General features: G+C 39.5%; 1 protein-coding gene across 1 annotated transcript in view; it reads left to right on the top strand.

The window, feature by feature from the left end:
- Positions 1-19,334, top strand: part of RANBP17 (RAN binding protein 17) — a 364,064-nt gene that overhangs the window by 323,356 nt on the left and 21,374 nt on the right. The window contains exon 25 of the mRNA XM_068990796.1: positions 8,274-8,440. Coding sequence (XP_068846897.1) covers positions 8,274-8,440 — 167 coding nt within the window. The remainder of the gene's footprint in view (positions 1-8,273; positions 8,441-19,334) is intronic.

Below are 19,334 nucleotides of genomic sequence, written 5' to 3' on the forward strand. Positions count from 1 at the left end.
AGGGTGTCAGTATATAGCTTTGATGTACTCCTTTTCCAATTTGGAACCAATCTGTTGTTCCATGTCCAGTTCTAACTGTTGCTTCTTGACCTGCATACAGATTTCTCAGGAAGCAGGTAAGGTCCTCTGGTATTCCTGTCTCTTGAATTTTCCTGTTTGTTGTGATCCACACAGTCAAAGGCTCTGGTATAGTCAATAAAGCAGAAGTAGATATTTTTCTAGAACTCTCTTGCTTTTTCTGTGATCCAGGGGATGTTGGCAATTTGATCTCTGGTTCCTCTGCCTTTTCTAAATCCGGCTTGAACATCTGGAAGTTCACAGTTCACATATTGTTGAAGCCTCACTTGGAGAATTTTCAGCATTACTTTGCTGTCGTGTAACTTGAGTGTAATTGGTAGTGGTAGTTTGAACATTCTTTAGCATTGCATTTCTTTGGGATTGGAATGAAAACTGAACTTTTCCAGTCCTGCGGCCACTGCTGAGTTTTCCAAATTTGCTGGCATGTTGAGTGCAACACTTTAACAACCTCATTAGAATTTGAAATAGCTCCACTGGAATTCCATCCTCTCCACTAGCTTTGTTTGTAGTGGAGCTTCCTAAGGCCCACTTGACTTCACATTCCGGGATGTCTGGCTCTAGGTGAGTGATCACACCATCGTGATTATCTGGATCATGGAGATCTTTTTTCTACAGTTCTTCTGTGTATTCTTGCCACCTCATCTTAATGTTCTGCTTCTGTTAGGTCCATACCGTTTTGGTCCTTCATTGTGCCCATCCTTGCATGAAACCCTTGGTAACTCTCATTTTCTTGAAGAAATCTCTAGTCTTTCCCATTTTATTGTTTTCTTCTATTTCTTTGCATTAATCACTTAGGAAGGCTTTCTTATCTTTCCTTGCTATTGTTTGGAACTCTCCATTCAGATGGGTATATCTTTCCTTTTCTCTTTTGCCTTTCACATCTCTTTTTTTTTTTCAGCTGATTGTAAGGCCTCCTCAGACAACTATTTTGCCTTTTTGCATTTCTTTTTCTTGGAAATGTCTTGATCACCACCTCCTGGACAATGTCACGAACCTCCATCCATAGTTCTTTAGTCACTCTATCAGATCTAATCCCTTGAATCTATCTGTCACTTCTACTGTATAATCATAAGGGATTTGATTTAGGTAATACCTGAATGGTCTAGTGTGGTTTTTCCCTACTTTCTTCAATTTAAGTCTGAATTTTGCAATAAGGAGTTCATGATCTGAGCCACCATCAGCTCCCAGTCTTGTTTTTCCTGACCATGTAGAGTTTCTCCATCTTTGGCTGCAAAGAATATAATCAGTCTGATTTTGGTATTGACCTTCTGGTGATGTCCTTATGTAGAGTTGTCTCTCATGTTGTTGAAAGAGGGTGTTTGCTATGACCAGGGTGTTCTCTTGGCAAAACTCTGTTAGCTTTTGCCCTGCTTCATTTTGTACTCCGAGGCCAAACTCTCCTGTTACTCCAGGTATTTCTTGACTTACTACTTTCGCATTCCAGTCCCTAATGATGAAAAGGACATCTTATTTTGGTGTTGGCCTTCATAGAACCATTCATCTTCAACTTCTTCAGCATCAGTTCTTGGGGCATAGGCTTGGATTAATGTGATATTGAATGTTTTGCCTTGGGAATGAACAGAGATCGTTCTGTCATTTTTGAGATTGCATCCAAGTACTCTTTTGTTGACTCTTTTCAGACTCTTTTGTTGACTATGAGGGCTACTCCATTTCTTCTAAGGGATTCTTGCCCACCGTAGTAGATATAATGGTCATGAGTTAAATTCACCCATTCCAGTACATTTTAGTTCACTGATTCCTAAAATGTCGATGTTCACTCTTGCCATCTCCTGTTTGACCACTTCCTTGATTCATGGACCTAACATTCCAGGTTCCTATGCCATATTGTTCTTTACAGCATCAGACTTTACTTCCGTCATCAGTCACATCCACAGCTAGGTCTTGTTCTCTCTTTGGCTCCGTCTCTTCATTCTTTCTGGAGTTATTTCTCTATTCTTCTCCAGTAGCATATTTGGGCACCTATAAACCTGGGTTCATCTTTCAGTGTCTTGTCTTTTTGCCTTTTCATACTGTTCATGAGGTTCTCAAGGCAAGAATACTGAAGTGGTTTGCCATTCCCTTCTCCAGTGGACCACATTCTATCAGACTTCTCCACCATGACCCATCTGTCTTGGGTGGCCCTACACACAGCATGGCTCATAGTTTCATTGAGTTAGACAGGGCTGTGGTCTGTGTGATCAGTTTGGTTAGTTTCCTGTGACTGTGGTTTTCATTCTGTCTGCCCTCTGATGGAGAAGGATAAGAGGCTTATGGAAGCTTCCTGATGGGAGAGCCTGACTGTGGGGGAAGCCACCACTATCACCTACCTCCGTGCTCTTACATACGGAGGTCAGGACAGGGCTTACAAAAATCCGCTCTTACTAACAGCTCTCAACTCGTTCATTTAATAAATATCAGCTGTGCACATGCTATGTGCTAGGCTCCATTCTAGATCTTGATGGTGCTGAAAAGAATAAGATAGGCAAGGTCTCTGCTAACGTGAAGTTTATATTCTACGGATGAGAGAGAACAGTAAACACACACACATAAAATATCAAATCATCGTAAGTGCTAAACAAGAATTAAAATAGTGAATAGGGAAAGATTCTATGGCTTATTTAGAAGTGATCAGGGAAAGCCTCTGAAGATGAGCCGTGACAGGGATGAAGTTGCATTCCAAGAAATAAAAAGATGGCACAGAAGGCAAAACAGGAAAAGGTGGGGGCAAGCGAAAACCAACTAGAAACCATCGGAAATTACCCTAATCAAGTTCATTATTATTAAAATTTTCATTATTAATAAAGAATATATGTTGTTACGAGCATGTTCTTGAATTAGAGTTAATGTTATATATATAATGAGGAAGTAAAACATTCCGGGAATGTTTAGAAACTTAGAGGCCTTGTTCTTTAGTCTCTCTCACCAAAAACATGCTAAAAAGAGAAGAAAGATACGGATTAGCTAAACCGAATGACAGGCTTGGTGTTTCAGGAGTTGAAATAGCCAGGAAAATAAATGAGGAGTGAAAAGGGAGAAACCTACTAGAGTTGGGTACTATGTTACAAACTTTACACACTTTCTCTCTCTAATCTTTAATTTCTCAAAACGAAGTAGGTGGTAGTAAGCACATTTTACAGAGGTGAAATTGAATCTTCATATAGTCAAACTGAATCTTCAGTAGTCAGTCTAGAAGAGAGAGTCCACTCTAAACCGCTACATCGCCGAAACAGACCTTTTGTTTCTGAATCTGCCTCTCACACCATATTTTCCCTGGTGGCTCAGATGGTAAGGCATCTGCCTACAACGCGGGAGACCCAGGTTCAATCCCTGGGTCAGGAAGATCCCCTGGAGAAGGAAATGGCAACCCACTCCAGTACTCTTGCCTGGAAAATCCCATGGATGGAGGAGCCTGGTGGGCTACAGTCCACAGGGTTGCAAAGAGTCAGACACGACCGAGCGACTTCACTTGACTTCACTTCATACCCTGCTCTGCTATGATGAGAAATTTTGAGTCAAAGCCAAACTTCAGTTCAACCCCATTATCATTCTTCCAACTCTCAGTTAAGCAACTCTTTCCTGTAGAGTTAGTTAACTTTCAGAGCAGCTTCCTGCGGTAGGCCTTGGTGAACAGGAGGGCTGCTGCTGATGCCTGTGCTCCCTGTGGCGGCCGGTTGCAACAGAGAAGGGGCCTGTGGTGGTTTCAGCACTAGACAGCAGCTTGCTGGAGAGGACCAAGTGCCTGTCGGGCTTAAAAATTCTGTCCTAAATTACCTAAATCATGGATTATGAATACCAAGAGCTAGGACAGAATATGAAAATTCATGACTTCTGCGCATTCTTGTATTTCACATGAGTTTCATTATTTGAATCTCACATAGCAGCTTCAGCTGCAAATAAAGAAGACCAATAATAATACATAATCCTCAGCACTGTTCATTCTTTCTTTGATAAAATGGTCCATGATCCTTATGATGCCACACTTTTCAATCTACCCTGAAATCATTTATCCTTTTCAAAGCCCGCAACAATAAATCAGCCATAATGGAAGCTCTTCTCCTTGCTTTTATTGCGTGGATGTATACTCCAGCCTTCATGTCTGAAGTGTTTACCTGGCTTTTCCATAGCTGACTCAGGAGACTGGAACCTTTTAATGCAACCTGCGTGGCATGTGGTCACCGAATCTATGTGAAGTCTTGATAATTTTTGTCTGATTGATAGCATATCGCTCTTCACTGGTGAGGGGAAGCATATCTATTTCCTGCTTGCTTCCTTTTGTAGATGTTAAGTTACTTAATCCATTTACTTTCACAATTGGGACTTCAAAGGCAGAAATATGAAGGAAAAGAGAAAAGCAAACAAGTTCAACAAGTCTGTGCCTGACTTTTAGGCCTAAAAATTTCCTACTACATTATATACTACTTCCCAGGGTTATATTAATAAAACCAAACTTTCTTTTCTGCAAAGTAACCCAGTTAGTGAGGAGAGAAAAACAATCAAATGCCATAACTATAGGAGGAAATAAAAGCTCCTTTCTTAAAAGCCTATAGCTCTACAGCTTCCCAAAACTATAGTCCATGCCCATCTTTTAGACCTTCATTCAACCCCTCCCTCATGATTCTGTATCAGCTACCACTGTCCTCTATTTGAAATGTGTACTTCTGTCTATATTTCAGAACTTGCCCCCAAACTTACCTCTATTTACTGTTATTTCACTTAAAACAATGTATGTGAAAGAATTTTTACACTGTAGTGTTGCATTGATTCTAGTATTGTTACTGAACAGAACTCAAGACCTAAAAAAAAAATGCTTTCTCAGAGTAGCTTTGTCTACCCATTCTTTGGAGAAGGGCATAGCAGCCCACTCCAGTATTCTTGCCTGGAGAATTCCATGGACAGAGGAGCCTGGTGGGCTAGGATCTGAGGAGCTGCAGAGTCGGACACGACTAAGTACTACTGCTACCCATTCTTTAGTTAAGTCAGCTGATGTTTCCCCTCTCATCTGCAACAAGCACACGTGTCTCAGAATTTTAGAGGTGAGTAAAATGAATAAGAAAGTAACTGAAAAATAAATAAATAAATAAAAATAAATTTTTAAAAAGACAGTAACTAATGCCTTAGGAGTTTATAATCTGCTGCTTCCAGCCCTACTGTCCCAATCTACTTCTATTCTGAATCTACTATATTTACCATTTTTTGAGGCCCATCATGTTTTTAATTGTTTGTTTTGCTGTTTTTGTTACTAATCATAAACTCCCCCAGAGTTGTGTCCATACATTACTATTAGCCAAAAAAAAATCTGGGCAGTATCTTGCTCTAAATCAAAACCATGACCTTTGGATAAGTTATCTCTGAGCTTCATTTTTCTCATTAGAAAAATGTAAATAAGAGTACCTACTATATACAGAAGTGATTGTTAGAGGTATGTGAAACGTCATTTGGTGTACATGTTATTTGGTGTTATTTAGTGTCACTTGCCAAAAATATATATATACATGCAGAGGTGGTTGTTAGAGGTATATGAAATGTTATTTGGTGTTATTTAGTGACACTTCAGTTCAGTTCAGTCGCTCAGTCGTGTCCGACTCTTTGCAACCCCATGAATCACAGCATGCCAGGCCTCCCTGTCTATCACCAACTCCTGGAGTTCACCCAAACCCACGTCCGTTGAATCGGTGATGCCATCCAGCCATCTCATCCTCTGTCGTCCCCTTCTCCTCCTGCCCCCAATCCCTCCCAGCATCAGAGTCTTTTCCAATGAGTCAACTCTTCACATGAGGTGGCCAAAGTATTGGAGTTTCAGCTTTAGCATCAGTCGTTCCAATGAACACCCAGGACTGATCTCCTTTAGGTTGGACCTCCTTGCAGTCCAAGGGACTCTCAAGAGCCTTCTCCAACACCACAATTCAAAAAGCATTAATTCTTCGGCGCTCAGCTTTCTTCACAGTCCAACTCTCACATCCATACAGGACCACTGGAAAAACCATAGCCTTGACTAGACGGACCTTTGTTAGCAAAGTAATGTCTCTGCTTTTGAATATGCTATCTAGGTTGGTCATAACTTTCCTTCCAAGGGGCAAGCATCTTTTAATTTCATGGCTGCAATCACCATCTACAGTGATTTTGGAGCCCCAAAAAATAAAGTCTGACTCTGTTTCCACTGTTTCCCCATCTCTTTGCCATGAAGTGATGGGACCAGATGCCATGATCTTAGTTTCTGAATGTTGAGCTTTAAGCCAACTTTTTCACTCTCCTCTTTCACTTTCATCAAGAGGCTTTTTAGTTCCTCTTCAGTTTCTGCCATAAGGGTGGTGTCATCTGCTTATCTGAGGTTATTGATATTTCTCCCGGCTATCTTGTTTCCAGCTTGTGCTTCCTCCAGCCCAGTGTTTCTCATGATGTACTCTGCATATAAGTTAAATGGTGACACTTACGTGCCAAAAAAATATAAACCTTCACTAACACCTCTGTTGCCTTTCAGATTATGTGTAAATGTGTGACTCACTACTGGATGCCCTCAAGGAAGATCCCAAGCTATTTAGCGGCCTACTCTCTTATGATTCTTCTACACATTCTTGTACTCAAGCCATAAGTCCTACTCCCTAAATATACCATGAGGGAAATTAGTAAGAACTACCATATTTTTCTCCTTCCAGTTTTTTTGAGTTATAGTTGACACTGTGCACATTTAAGGTGTATAACATAATGATCTGACTTGTATACATCCCCAAATGATTACCACCATCAGTCTGGTATTTATCATCCATCATTTATCACATTTATCATCACATATAGTTAAAAATAAAAGAATACTCATCCTTGTGATGGGTATTCATAGGATATACTCTAAGTTTTATATATAATATACAGCAGTGTTATTTATACCACTTGACCACCTTCATCCAGTTCCCCCTCCTGCTAACCAGCTACCTCTGATAACCACAGATAAGATTTCTTCTTCTGTGAGTTTGTTTTTGTTTTTAAAGTATAACTGCCCTACAGCACCATGTTAGTGTCTGATGCCCAACATAGTCATTCAATACTTCTAAACATTACGTGGTGTTAAAATACTATGGAGTCTAGTTACCATCTGTCAATCTACTAAGATATTATTGGCTTTGTTCTCCACACTGTACAGTTTATACCCGTGCCTCATTCTGTTACTGAAAGTTTGTACCTGTTAATCTCCCTCACCTGTTTCTCTCGTTCCTCCCACACCCTCTCTGGCAGCCGCCTGTTGGCTCTCTGTATCTGTGACTGTTTCTCTTTCGTCACATTTGTTCATTGGGTTTCTTTCCCTTTAGGTTTCACATATAAGTGAACGCATGGTATTTAGCTTTCTCTATCTCACTTATTTCACTTAGCATAATACTCTCTAGGTACTCGTGTTGTTAATTAAACATAGTAAACTCTCAATAAATATCAGTTATTTTTACTGTGAGAATTTCTAGTTATTTTTCTCCTCATTCAGCTCTGCAACATATTTTACAAATGATGAGAACGTTTAATTGGCTCCTTCGTAATAACACAGCAAGTAGCTGGAAAAGATGGAATTTGAAACTAGGTTGAAATTCTGTCTTCAAAATCCATACCTTCTCACCATATTATGTATACTGTGCTAATCTCTCCATCGAAAAATGTCCTTCCTTTTGTTTAACTGAAAATAACTTTTCCCAGCCCATCTCAGGTGCTACCTCCACAAACCCTCCTTGATCCTCATCCAAATGCAATATCTCTCTCAAAATTTTCACAGCAGTGTGATCCTCATTTCTACACAGCACTGTGCTCCAGTGGCTTATGTCTAAATCATGGTCTCTTTGACACAAGGGCGAGGGTTTCCCTGAAGCAAAGTACTTTGTGCCAAGTTCACGGTTTCCCCTGAAGCAGAGCACTTTGCACCATGTAGATATTTAATAAAGACACTTAAACTGAACAGAAGGTCATTAAGGTCACATATGGAAAATTCTGTCCAATGCAATCCAGGAATCATTTACTTACTAATGTGTCTCTATGTGAAGTCCTATAGTTGACATTGGGTTTAAAGAGATAAGCAAAGCAAAATCCTCAAAGAATTTACAGTTTGGTAAAAGTGCTTTGAAACCAGAAATTGTTTTTGTTTTTTTTTTAATTTAGGCATTAGAGTGAGATGAAACAATCACCTTAGTCATCAAGTGAATTCTCATTTGTTGTTCACACAGATACAGTCGTCTCCTCCAGCTGCTGTACCAGCTTAGACTACATCGTCACCTACCTCTTCAAGCACATAGCAAAAGAGGGCAAGAAATCACTTCGATGCCGAGAGGCCACCCAGGCTGGTCAGAGACTATTACATTTTATGCAGCAAAATCCAGAGGTCCTGCAGCAGGTAAATCGTGGTTGTTCACCTACCTTAAGAGATGAAGAGTTTTCCCAAAGCCAGTGTGGTCTCTGAATACCTTAGAGCAACTGGTCTTACCAAGACTCTTTCCTGGTTCTCCTCTAGGAGTATTTTCCCTATAAGTAGGATAGTTGGCCTCAGGATTACCCGCCCTCAGCAAATCTCTAATTCATGCATCTCACGCAGTGAAGCTAGTATTCAGAAAGAGGATAGCACTTTCAGAGACAAAAGAAATACTGAATAAAAGTCAAAGCTGGAACTAGAAACAGTCAACCTCTGATTTGTTTCCTGGAGCCTCTAATAACATCATCTTAGGTTTGCCTTGTGAATACTCTGGTGTGCTGAGAAACTACCATTTGCTGGGCTCCTAGTCTGTGCCAGGTGACCTGCTGGGTCATTTTCCCCATTTTTAGATGAGAAATCAAGGTTCAGATGGGTCATATTCCCAAAACCATTTAAATAATAAGTGATAAAGCCATGATTTGTTAATTTTCAAATGTTTCTGACTAGCTAATATGAATTAGGTCTAAGTTTAATGTTCTTTAAAAAGTCACTTCTACAAATCACAGTAACAGCATGCATAAAGATAAACATAATATATATGCCAGAAACATTTCAAAGAGAGTAATATCATTTTGCTATGGAGATAGCATCACTTTGATATATTCCCATTCTACTAAATTTGGGAAATGATATCTTTATACTGCTTCCAGTTGTCTTATTTTGCCAAACTATCTCCATAATAATCTGTGGTTTGCAAATGTAAATACTTTAACATGGTCATTAGCCAGCAAATAAGTCGCCTGCAATCATCAGAAAATGTCAGTCTGAGTAAATAAATGATGAAAATGAATAAGAAAGACAAAGAAGACGTTTTCTTCCTAGCTGTCATTTTTTGCTAATACTTAAATGAAATTATGTAACCTTCATTTGTGGTGATGTTTCAGTTAACCAGTTAATTTCCTGGCAAGAAGGTGTGGATGAAGATTTTCTGTAAATAAGCAAAGGGCTGCAACTATTTGGTATGATCCTGAAATTGTTACAAAACATGTTGGTGATTAAACAGGAGGAAGGTAACTCATTTATTGAGGACCTCCTATGTACAAGGTGCAAGAGCTGTTAAGATCCAAAAGACATTAATTTATCAAGTTTTTCCTGCCAGGTGGGAAGGAGACCAGTACCTAATTATACACTAATTGGATTAGCTTAGTGACGGCAGTAGGAGAGTGCTTTCAGGGCTGGCTCCGCCTTTAGACCTCCACAGCAACCATAATCATCCCCATTTTACAGCTGAATAAACTGAAGCACAGAGAGACCGACTGGAAAGTGGCGTGTGAGCCAAGGTCTGTTTGGCTCAAAAACCGAAATCCTTACAACTTCCTTACACCATTTATTCTCAGGGCACTAGTTGGTAGGGATAAGATCTCAGATTCAGCCAGAATGCTTCTTCAAAATATACATTCTATCAAGATTTAGATACACCTCTCCTCACCCATCCCTCTGCAGTAGCCATTGCTTCTGGGAGTGTGTCATAGCACTCAGGTGTTTTATGAGAAGCCTGAGAACCACAGAATTAAAGCATGTAGCCAGCCAGGGAGAAAATAAATACCCATGGATTGGCCAGGAATCAAGCCCACCCCCAACCCCACCATGGCAAGTGACAAATCTACCACCTGCCAGTATTCAACCATGATCGTAATATTGGCCCAGAAACTTTGGCAGGAACTTTTAAGTGAGTAGAAGATTTTAGCAAAAATCAATAGGCCATGGTCCTGGACAAATGCCATCAGACTGTGCAGAACAAGTAATGTTGTTGTGCAAAGGACAATCATGTTTGTCTTTACTCAGAATTATCCTGTGTTTGTTGGTTTAAGTAATTTCTATGTGTTAATAATACTTGGTAATCCTTTACTTTATAGCATTTGACTAAGTAGTGATACATCTTTATTAACAGTGGAATGCATTCTATTTATTTGGAATGTAGGCTCTCAGATAGCATTTTAAATATTAATGACTGGTTTCTGGGAGTCAGCATAAATATGATTTGCATTAGCACTAGGTTATATCATCTTGAGTGCCTCTGATGTCAACTATTGGGTATAGTAGTATCTGACATCATCTCCTTAGGTCACTGACAACTTTGACCTCTATTCTTATGCACAGTTTCTGTCGTCTCAAAAGCTCTTTTGAATTGATTTGAAATTTTGACTCTTCCCTTTATGAGGCAGTAAAATTGATAATTATTCAGATGGGAACTGAGCACTGAGTGAAAAATCAATTCCACCCGCTCTCTGCTGCGTATAAAATTACTTCTGAGTCGGCTGGACTGAACGGATGGCCAGAGTAAAAGCAGCAGGCAGAAGTAGTGGGAAGAATTAGCTGGACAGAGCTAATAGCCTGAAGGGATAGACTTGGAAAAGAGGGAGTGGGCCAGTTGGGGGTTATTATGAGCAAGGATGGGTCCCATTGATCATCTGTTTACATCAGCTTTCCAAGACCTTATAAATCAACCCTGAAGAGCAGCAGAATCCAAGATTCAGCCTCTTACCAGAGGGAATTTATATTAGATTATTCTCATTTTCACACTCAGATGAAAAGTGAGCCATTGATTATTCATTGGTTGCCCATTAAATGCTGTTTTTGTAGATGCTTTGCCTATCAGAGAAGGTAATGAACAAGGTTGCTGCTTCATAACTCAAGGTTTCGGTTTTCAAGGCATCTGTGTCGGTTAAGTAATGCCTAACCCTATTAAAAGGAATGGGTTACAAATTGCTTAACAGTGCTGAAAAACTAGACCCTAATGACTAATTGTGCTTAGAGTTTAGAGAGAGTTTGTCAGCTCTTTAAACTAAACTGATGCAATGATACTGCAATTATTTACTAGTTTGAACTGTTTCCCCTCCCCCTCAACCTGGACCTATATTGCTGGAAGCATAATTGCTTGAACAATGTCAATTCTAAATTGCAAAAGTTATCTCCTCAAGCTTCTACAGCAAGTGAAGCATGAACCTACATAAAGGATTTTCTGACATTCTTATAGGCCTTTCCATTTGTATGCAGCTGCTTGGGAAAGACATTTTAAGTGCCTCTCACCTAAAAATGTGTTTATTATAACCTGCTACATGGCTTTAGATCTTCAGTGTTTTCAAAAACCATTCTCCAAATAAGCCGTCTTCCATATTTTGCAAACAAATCTAAATTTTCAAGCATTAAATTTAGTCCATTATTATAATAAAGATCTATTATAATTAAATTAATCTATTTCAAGTAAGAATTATTGTCTAACCAGCATTGTTTTAACTTAACAACTGAGAAAAACCTAGTTTATGTATATTAGCAAAAAAAGTCCCCCATGCTTTTATGTCATTAGAAAGATAAACTGAAATTTGAAGAAAGGTCAGTGGTAACAGGGATTACACATGGATCTATTACAATAATTTGGAATGTAAGATTTCTATGTGAAGTGTTTTCAGTTTTATCCCTGGTCATGTTAAGTATTTGCATATATAACTCAGAGGTCAGTGTTCATTTAGTTATATCACAAAGTGAAAGAAAGATCTATCCAAATTAGGTAAATGAAAGAGCATGTTTTGTACAAATTAGAGAGGCGTTTCAAAGATGTGACTCATTCTCTTTCAGATTATAAGAATAGGACACTGATGTTGAATGCTTCTCTAAATCAGAACTTCTGTTAAAACTAAATATTCTAGAAAGAGTAGCAACTTACGTAGAAATAGAACAAGAATTATATAATGGTCAATATTACTGATTCAATTATACCATTAACTTATTAACAGTGTATTTTTAGCAATTGTGTTCTCTAAAATTTAAATATGCTGAATGGAGTAATTAGAACATTTAGGTTTGAATTTATCTTAACCTCTTCTGTTTAACTATCTGACTCAAGTGAGCTGTACTAAAAACCAGAAAAAGTTCTAATTATAATCTTTTCTTCCTCACCCTCCCAACCCCCTTTGTGCTAACCTAGCATTTAGCTACAAATTGTGAAGAGCTGTCAGGAGTTATAAGAATCATACTTCAGATACTTCAGTAGGGACGTAAGCTGAAGAGAACAGTCACCCTTTTCCTCAATCAGTCAGTCAATCAATGAAAATTGCTTTTGTATAGTGCTCTTCGTGACATACATCCCAAAGTGAATTATAGCAAAAGGGAAATCATCTGCTCTTTTTTCATTTCTGTGTTTAGATTGAAATGATATTGCTCAACATTTTGACATACTATACAAGACATCTTTCATACTTAAGATTCCATTCCATAATACTAAGTAGGAGAAAGTGCAGTCACATATTTAACTGATGTTGAGATTTTGGCCTATAGAACCTCAGCAAGACTCTCACAGTGGGAAATACTTTAGCAGGTGAAATATATTCATGTCTCTTATGCTCTTAAAAAATTAACCAAATTTTCTAATGTTATTATAGACATTTCTAGTGAATCCTAATTAGAAAGTATGTTCATGGCCCACTAGCTCAGTCTGGTTAATTTGCAGCTATTATCAAAAATATAATGGCAGATTGATGTCAAAAAAAAACATGCAGAAAGAATATTTACAACTGGATCAGAGGATAACATGGATTTAAAGAAAAGCCAGGGATAGGTCATTAGGCTTGACAAGTAAAAAAATCAGAATAATAAAATTGTTTTTTGCACATGCTGTTGCAATCATGGTCTTCTTCACAGCAATATATGTATGTACTTTGTATTTATTTCAAGGAAAATAATAATACTGGCAAATATTGCAGATGAGCTTAAGCTTTTTACATATAAGCAGTTAGTCTGATTTCATCACCACAGTATCTATGAAGCTGTCATATTATGAGCACCATTTTATAGATAACTAAGGCATAAAAGCAACAGTTAGAGCTGGACATGGAACAACAGACTGGTTCCAAATAGGAAAAGGAGTATGTCAAGGCTGTATATTGTCACCCTGCTTATTTAATTTATATGCAGAGTACATCATGAGAAACACTGGTCTAGAAGAAGCACAAGCTGGAATCAAGATTGCCGGGAGAAATATCAATAACCTCAGATACACAGATGACACCACCCTTATGGCAGAAAGTGAAGAGGAACTAAAAAGCCTCTTGATGAAAGTGAAAATGGAGAGTGAAAATGTTGGCTTAAAGCTCAACATTCAGAAAACGAAGATCATGGCATCTGGTCCCATCACTTCATGGGAAATAGATGGGCAAACAGTGGAAACAGTGTCAGACTTTATTTTTTTGGGCTCCAAAATCACTGCAGATGATGACTGCAGCCATGAAATTAAAAGACGCTTATTCCTTGGAAGGAAAGTTATGACCAACCTAGGTAGCATATTGAAAAGCAGAGACCTTACTTTGCCAACAAAGGTCCGTCTAGTCAAGGCTATGGTTTTTCCAGTAGTCATGTATGGATGTGAGAGTTGGACTGTGAAGAAAGCTGAGGGCCCAAGAATTGATGCTTTTGAAGTGTGGTGTTGGAGAAGACTCTTGAGAGTCCCTTGGACTGCAAGGAGATTCAACCAGTCCATTCTGAAGGAGATCAGCCTTGGGATTTCTTTGGTGGGAATGATGCTAAAGCTGAAAGTCCAGTACTTTGGCCACCTCATGCGAAGAGTTGACTCATTGGAAAAGACCCTGATGCTGGGAGGGATTGGGGGCAGGAGGAGAAGGGGACGACAGAGGATGAGATGTCTGGATGGCATCACGGACTCGATGGATGCAAGTCTGAGTGAACTCCGGGAGTTGGTGATGGACAGGGAGGCCTGGCGTGCTGCGATGCATGGGGTCGCAAAGAGTCGGACACAACTGAGCGACTGAACTGAACTGAAGGCATAAAAAGATTTAAGTAATTTCCTAAGTTACTAGTAGTCAATAAGATCATGTAGTCAATAAATGGAAAAACTAAAATTTTACCTTGATATGTTTCATTCACAGTTCACATATAACTTAACCACAAAGCTATAGTTTGTTGGTGGCTGCTAACTTGAAGTAATATGTGTGTTTTAAGCATTTACAATGAGGCAAGTTAAGCTTCCAGTAAGTCCCAGGGACCTTCCTTAAGGTAGAGTGATTCAGAGCAGTCATCTTATACCCCAACTTTGTGCGGCAGCTGAAATGAAACAGATGGGCAGTGACTCAAAGAGACAGTGGGCAAGACAGAGGGAAGTTGCTTTGCCAGCTGGTGTAGAGAAGTCCTGTCGCTTCACCTTCATTGAGGCAGGGCTGGCAGAGCTTCATCTTTTACTCTATGCCCATACCCAATCATTAATTCTGCAGCCAGACGCAGAGGCATACGAGTTAGTAGGATGTGTATCCTGAGAAGGCCAGAGTCTAACAGCATAACTGTCTCGTGATGTTCCTTTGTTACTTCCTTTAATGCCTCTGGGGCAGCTCTTGAGGTTTACTCTAACCTGATTTCTCTAGGGTGGAATCAGCATGGCCGCTGTGAGATGAAGCTGGGGAAGCAGCAAGGGCTTTGCATCCACCCCCATCGCCTGCACACCTCTGGGCTTTATCCTGACTCTCACCACTGATTGATCAGTTTTTTTGTTTTTTTTTTGCTTTACAATACTGTATTGGTTTTGCCATACATTGACATGAATCAGCCACGGGTGTACATGAGTTCCCAGTCCTGAACCCCACTCCCACCTCCTATCCCATATCATCTCTCTGGGTCATCCCAGTGCACCAGCCCCAAGCATCCTGTATCCTGTATCGAACATAGATTGGCGATTCGTTTCTTACGTGATAGTATACATGTTTCAATGCCATTCTCCCAAATCATCCCACCCTCTCCCTCTCCCACAGAGTCTAAAAGTCCGTTCTTTACATCTGTGTCTCTTTTGCTGTCTCGCATAGAGGGTTATCATTGCCATCTTTCTAAATTCCATATATATGTGTTAGTATACTGTATTGGTTTTTTCTTTCTGGCTTACTTCACTCTGTATAATCGGCGCCAGTTTCATCCACCTCATTAGAACTGATTCAAATGAATTCTTTTTAACGGCTGAGTAATACTCCATTGTGTATATGTACCACAGCTTTCTTATCCATTCGTCTGCTGATGGACATCTAGGTTGTTTCCATGTCCTGGCTATTATAAACAGTGCTGCGATGAACATTGGGGTACACGTGTCTCTTTCATTTCTGGTTTCCTTGGTGTGTATGCCCAGCAGTGGGATTGCTGGGTCATAAGGCAGCTCTATTTGCAATTTTTTAAGGAATCTCCACACTGTTCTCCATAGTGGCTGTACTAGTTTGCATTCCCACCAACAGTGTAAGAGGATTCCCTTTTCTCCACATCCTCTCCAGCATTTATTTCTTGCAGACTTTTGGATCGCTGCCATTCTGACTGGTGTGAAATGGTACCTCATTGTGGTCTTGATTTGCATTTCTCTGATAATGAGTGATGTTGAGCATCTTTTCATGTGTTTGTTAGCCATCCGTATGTCTTCTTTGGAGAAATGTCTATTTAGTTCTTTGGCCCATTTTTTGATTGGGTCGTTTATTTTTCTGGACTTGAGCTGCATAAGTTGCTTGTATATTTTTGAGATTAGTTGTTTGTCAGTTGCTTCATTTGCTATTATTTTCTCCCATTCAGAAGGCTGTCTTTTCACCTTGCTTATAGTTTCCTTTGTTGTGCAGAAGCTTTATCAGTATTGAATGTCATTTTCCACCTCTTTCTGATTGTAAGAAGCCTCTGTTCTCTAAAGGAGGCTCTACTGAGTACCGATAGGTCTGCTGAAAGTCTCTCACACTGGCACGTCTGAAACTGACCCTTTTGAGCATCCCTCTCCTACTTTTCATTGTGTTAAGATGAGGTGCCGTAGACTAAGGTGTCTGTAGAGCCAAGCAGGAAACTTGATTGAGGTAGACAGCAATGAAAGCGATGTTGGGTGTACATCCCTGTTTAAAGGGGGCAGTCTCCAAACAGCTTCTAGCTAATTGTTGCCCTGTCAGGTGGTAAGACCCAGTGTTGCCAGATGTATTGAGATTCCCTCCCAACGAAAAGCTAGAAATCTAGTTTTAAAAATGTTGGTCACTGATTGAAAAATAATATTACTCCGCAGGCCAACACTGTATGTTTGGTTTCTACTTTTTCACTTCTGTATTCTGTAATCTGAGAATTTCTCCCAGCCCTCTTATGTAGCCTTGCAACAGTGACATTTTTGTTTCTCTCTGATGTATTAATAATTCTTAAAGCATACTTTTAAAATTTGTTGTTTCAAAAAGATGCCATTATTTTGCTTTTATATATGACTCTATACATAGGTCTTTACTGAAACTTAAAGAGGACATTTTATCACATTTGAGTTGTATCTTTGCATGTAGAAAGCATTCAATAAGGGGCAATTAAACTCATCCAGCATCCCCCAAATATATATATATTTTTTAAATTTTCAAAATAGCAAGATTTTTTGAGGCAAAAATAAAGTTAACTTTGGTCAAGTGTGTGTGTGTGTGTGTGTGTGTGTGTGTGTGTGTGTGTGTGATCTAATTACTCAGGATCAAATCAAAGTATCTAAGAGGAACAGACTGGGAGCTGACTGTGGCTCAGATCATGAACTCATTATTGCAAAATTCAGACTTAAATTGAAGAAAGTAGGGAAAACCACACTAGACCATTCAGGTATTACCTGAATCAAATCCCTTATGATTATACCGTAGAAGTGACAAATAGATTCAAGAGATTAGATCTGATGGAGTGCCTGAAGAACTATGGATGGAGGTTCGTGACATTGTACAGGAGGTGGTGATCAAGACATCGCCAAGAAAAAGAAATGCAAAAAGGCAAAATGGTTGTCTGAGGAGGCCTTACAAATAGCTGAGAAAAGGAGAGAAGTGAAAGGCAAAGGAGAAAAGGAAAGACATATCCATCTGAATGCAGAGTTCCAAAGAATAGCAAGGAGAGATAAGAAAGCCTTCCTCAGTGATCAAAGAAATAGAGGAAAACAATAAAATGGGAAAGACTAGAGATCTCTTCAAGAAAATGAGAGATGCCAAGGCAACAGTTCATGCAAAGATGGGCTCAATAAAGAATAGAAAAGGTATGGACCTAACAGAAGCAGAACATTAAGATGAGGTGGCAAGAATACACAGAAGAACTATACAAAAGTATCTTCATGACCCAGATAACCACAATGGTATGATCACTTACCTAGAGCCAGACATCCTGGAATGTGAAGTCAAGTGGGCCTTAGGAAGCATCACTACAAACAAAGCTAGTGGAGGTGATGGAATTCTGGTTGAGCTATTTCAAATCCTAAAAGATGATGCTGTGAAAGTGTTGCATTCAACATGCCAGCAAATTTGGAAATCTCAGCAGTGGCCACAAGACTGGAAAAGGTCAGTTTTCATTTCAGTCCCAAAGAAAGGCAATGCAAAAGAATGTTCAAACTATCGCACTATTGCACTCATTTCACACGCTAGCAAAGTAATGCTCAAAATTCTCCAAGCCAGGCTTCAACAGTACATGAATCACGAACTTCCAGATGTTCAAGCTGGATTTAGAAAAGGCAGAAGAACCAGAGATCAAATTGCCAACATCCATTGGATCACAGAAAAAGCAAGAGAGTTCCAGAAAAACATCTACTTCTTCTTAATTGACTATACCAAAGCCTTTGACTGTATGGATCACAACAAACTGTGGAAAATTCTTACAGAGATGAGAATACCAGACCACCTGACCTGCCTCTTGAGAAACCTGTATGCAGGTCAGGAAGCAATAGTTAGAACTGGACATGGGACAACAGACTGGTTCAAATTGGGGAAGGAGTACGTCAAGGCTGTATATTGACACCCTGTTTATTTAACTTATATGCAGAAGACATTATGTGAAATGCTGGGATGGATGAAGCACAAGCTGAAAACCAGATTGCCAGGGGAAATTATCAGTAACCTCAGATATGTGGCTGATGCTACCCTTATGGCAGAAAGCAAAGAGGAACTAAAGAGCCTCTTAATGAATGTGAAAGAGGAGAGTTTAAAAGCTGACTTAAAACTCAACATTCAGAAAACAGATGATGGCATCTGGTCCCATCACTTCAAGGCAAATAGATGGGGAAACAATGGAAACAGTGAGAGACTATTTTGGGGGGCTCCAAAATCACTGCAGATGGTGACTGCAGCCGTGAAATTAAAAGGTACTTGCTCCTTGGAAGAAAAATGATGACCAACCTAGACAGTATATTAAAAAACAGAGATATTACTTTGCCAACAAAGGTCCATCTAGACAAAGCTATGATTTTTCCAGTAGTCGTGTATGGATGTGAGAGTTGAACTATAAATAAAGCTGAGTGCCGAAGAATTGATGCTTTTGAACTGTGTGGTGTTGGAGAAGACTCTTGAGAGTCCCTTGGACTGCAGGGAAAACCAGCCAGTCCATCCTAAAAGAAATCAGTTCTGAATATTCATTGGAAGGACTAATGCTGAAACTGAAACTCCAATACTTTAACTGCCTAATACGAAGAACTAACTCATTGGAAAAGACCCTGATGTTGGGAAAGAGTGAAGGCAGGAGGAGAAGGGGACGACAGAGGATCAGATGGTTGGATGGCATCACTGACTCGATGGATGTGAGTTTGAGCAAGCTCTGGGGGTTGGTGATGGTCAGGGAAGCCTGCTGTGCTGTAGTGCATGGGCTTGCAAAGAGCTGGACATAACTGAGCAACTGAACTGAACTGAAAGAGGAACAGGGCTGCACAGAAGTATATAGTTAATAGCCAGGTAGCAAAAGTCCAAAAGGCACTAAAACTCTTTAAGAATGATGAATTTGTGATCACTATTCCTAAAGATCAGTTTAGAAAGTTGAAGTTCATGATTTTAAAAATAGAACACTAATTTTTAATTAAAATGGCTTTTATCTTTGATACTAT

The sequence above is a fragment of the Capricornis sumatraensis genome, chromosome 18 (assembly GCF_032405125.1).
Source record: "Capricornis sumatraensis isolate serow.1 chromosome 18, serow.2, whole genome shotgun sequence".
NCBI lineage: Eukaryota > Metazoa > Chordata > Mammalia > Artiodactyla > Bovidae > Capricornis > Capricornis sumatraensis.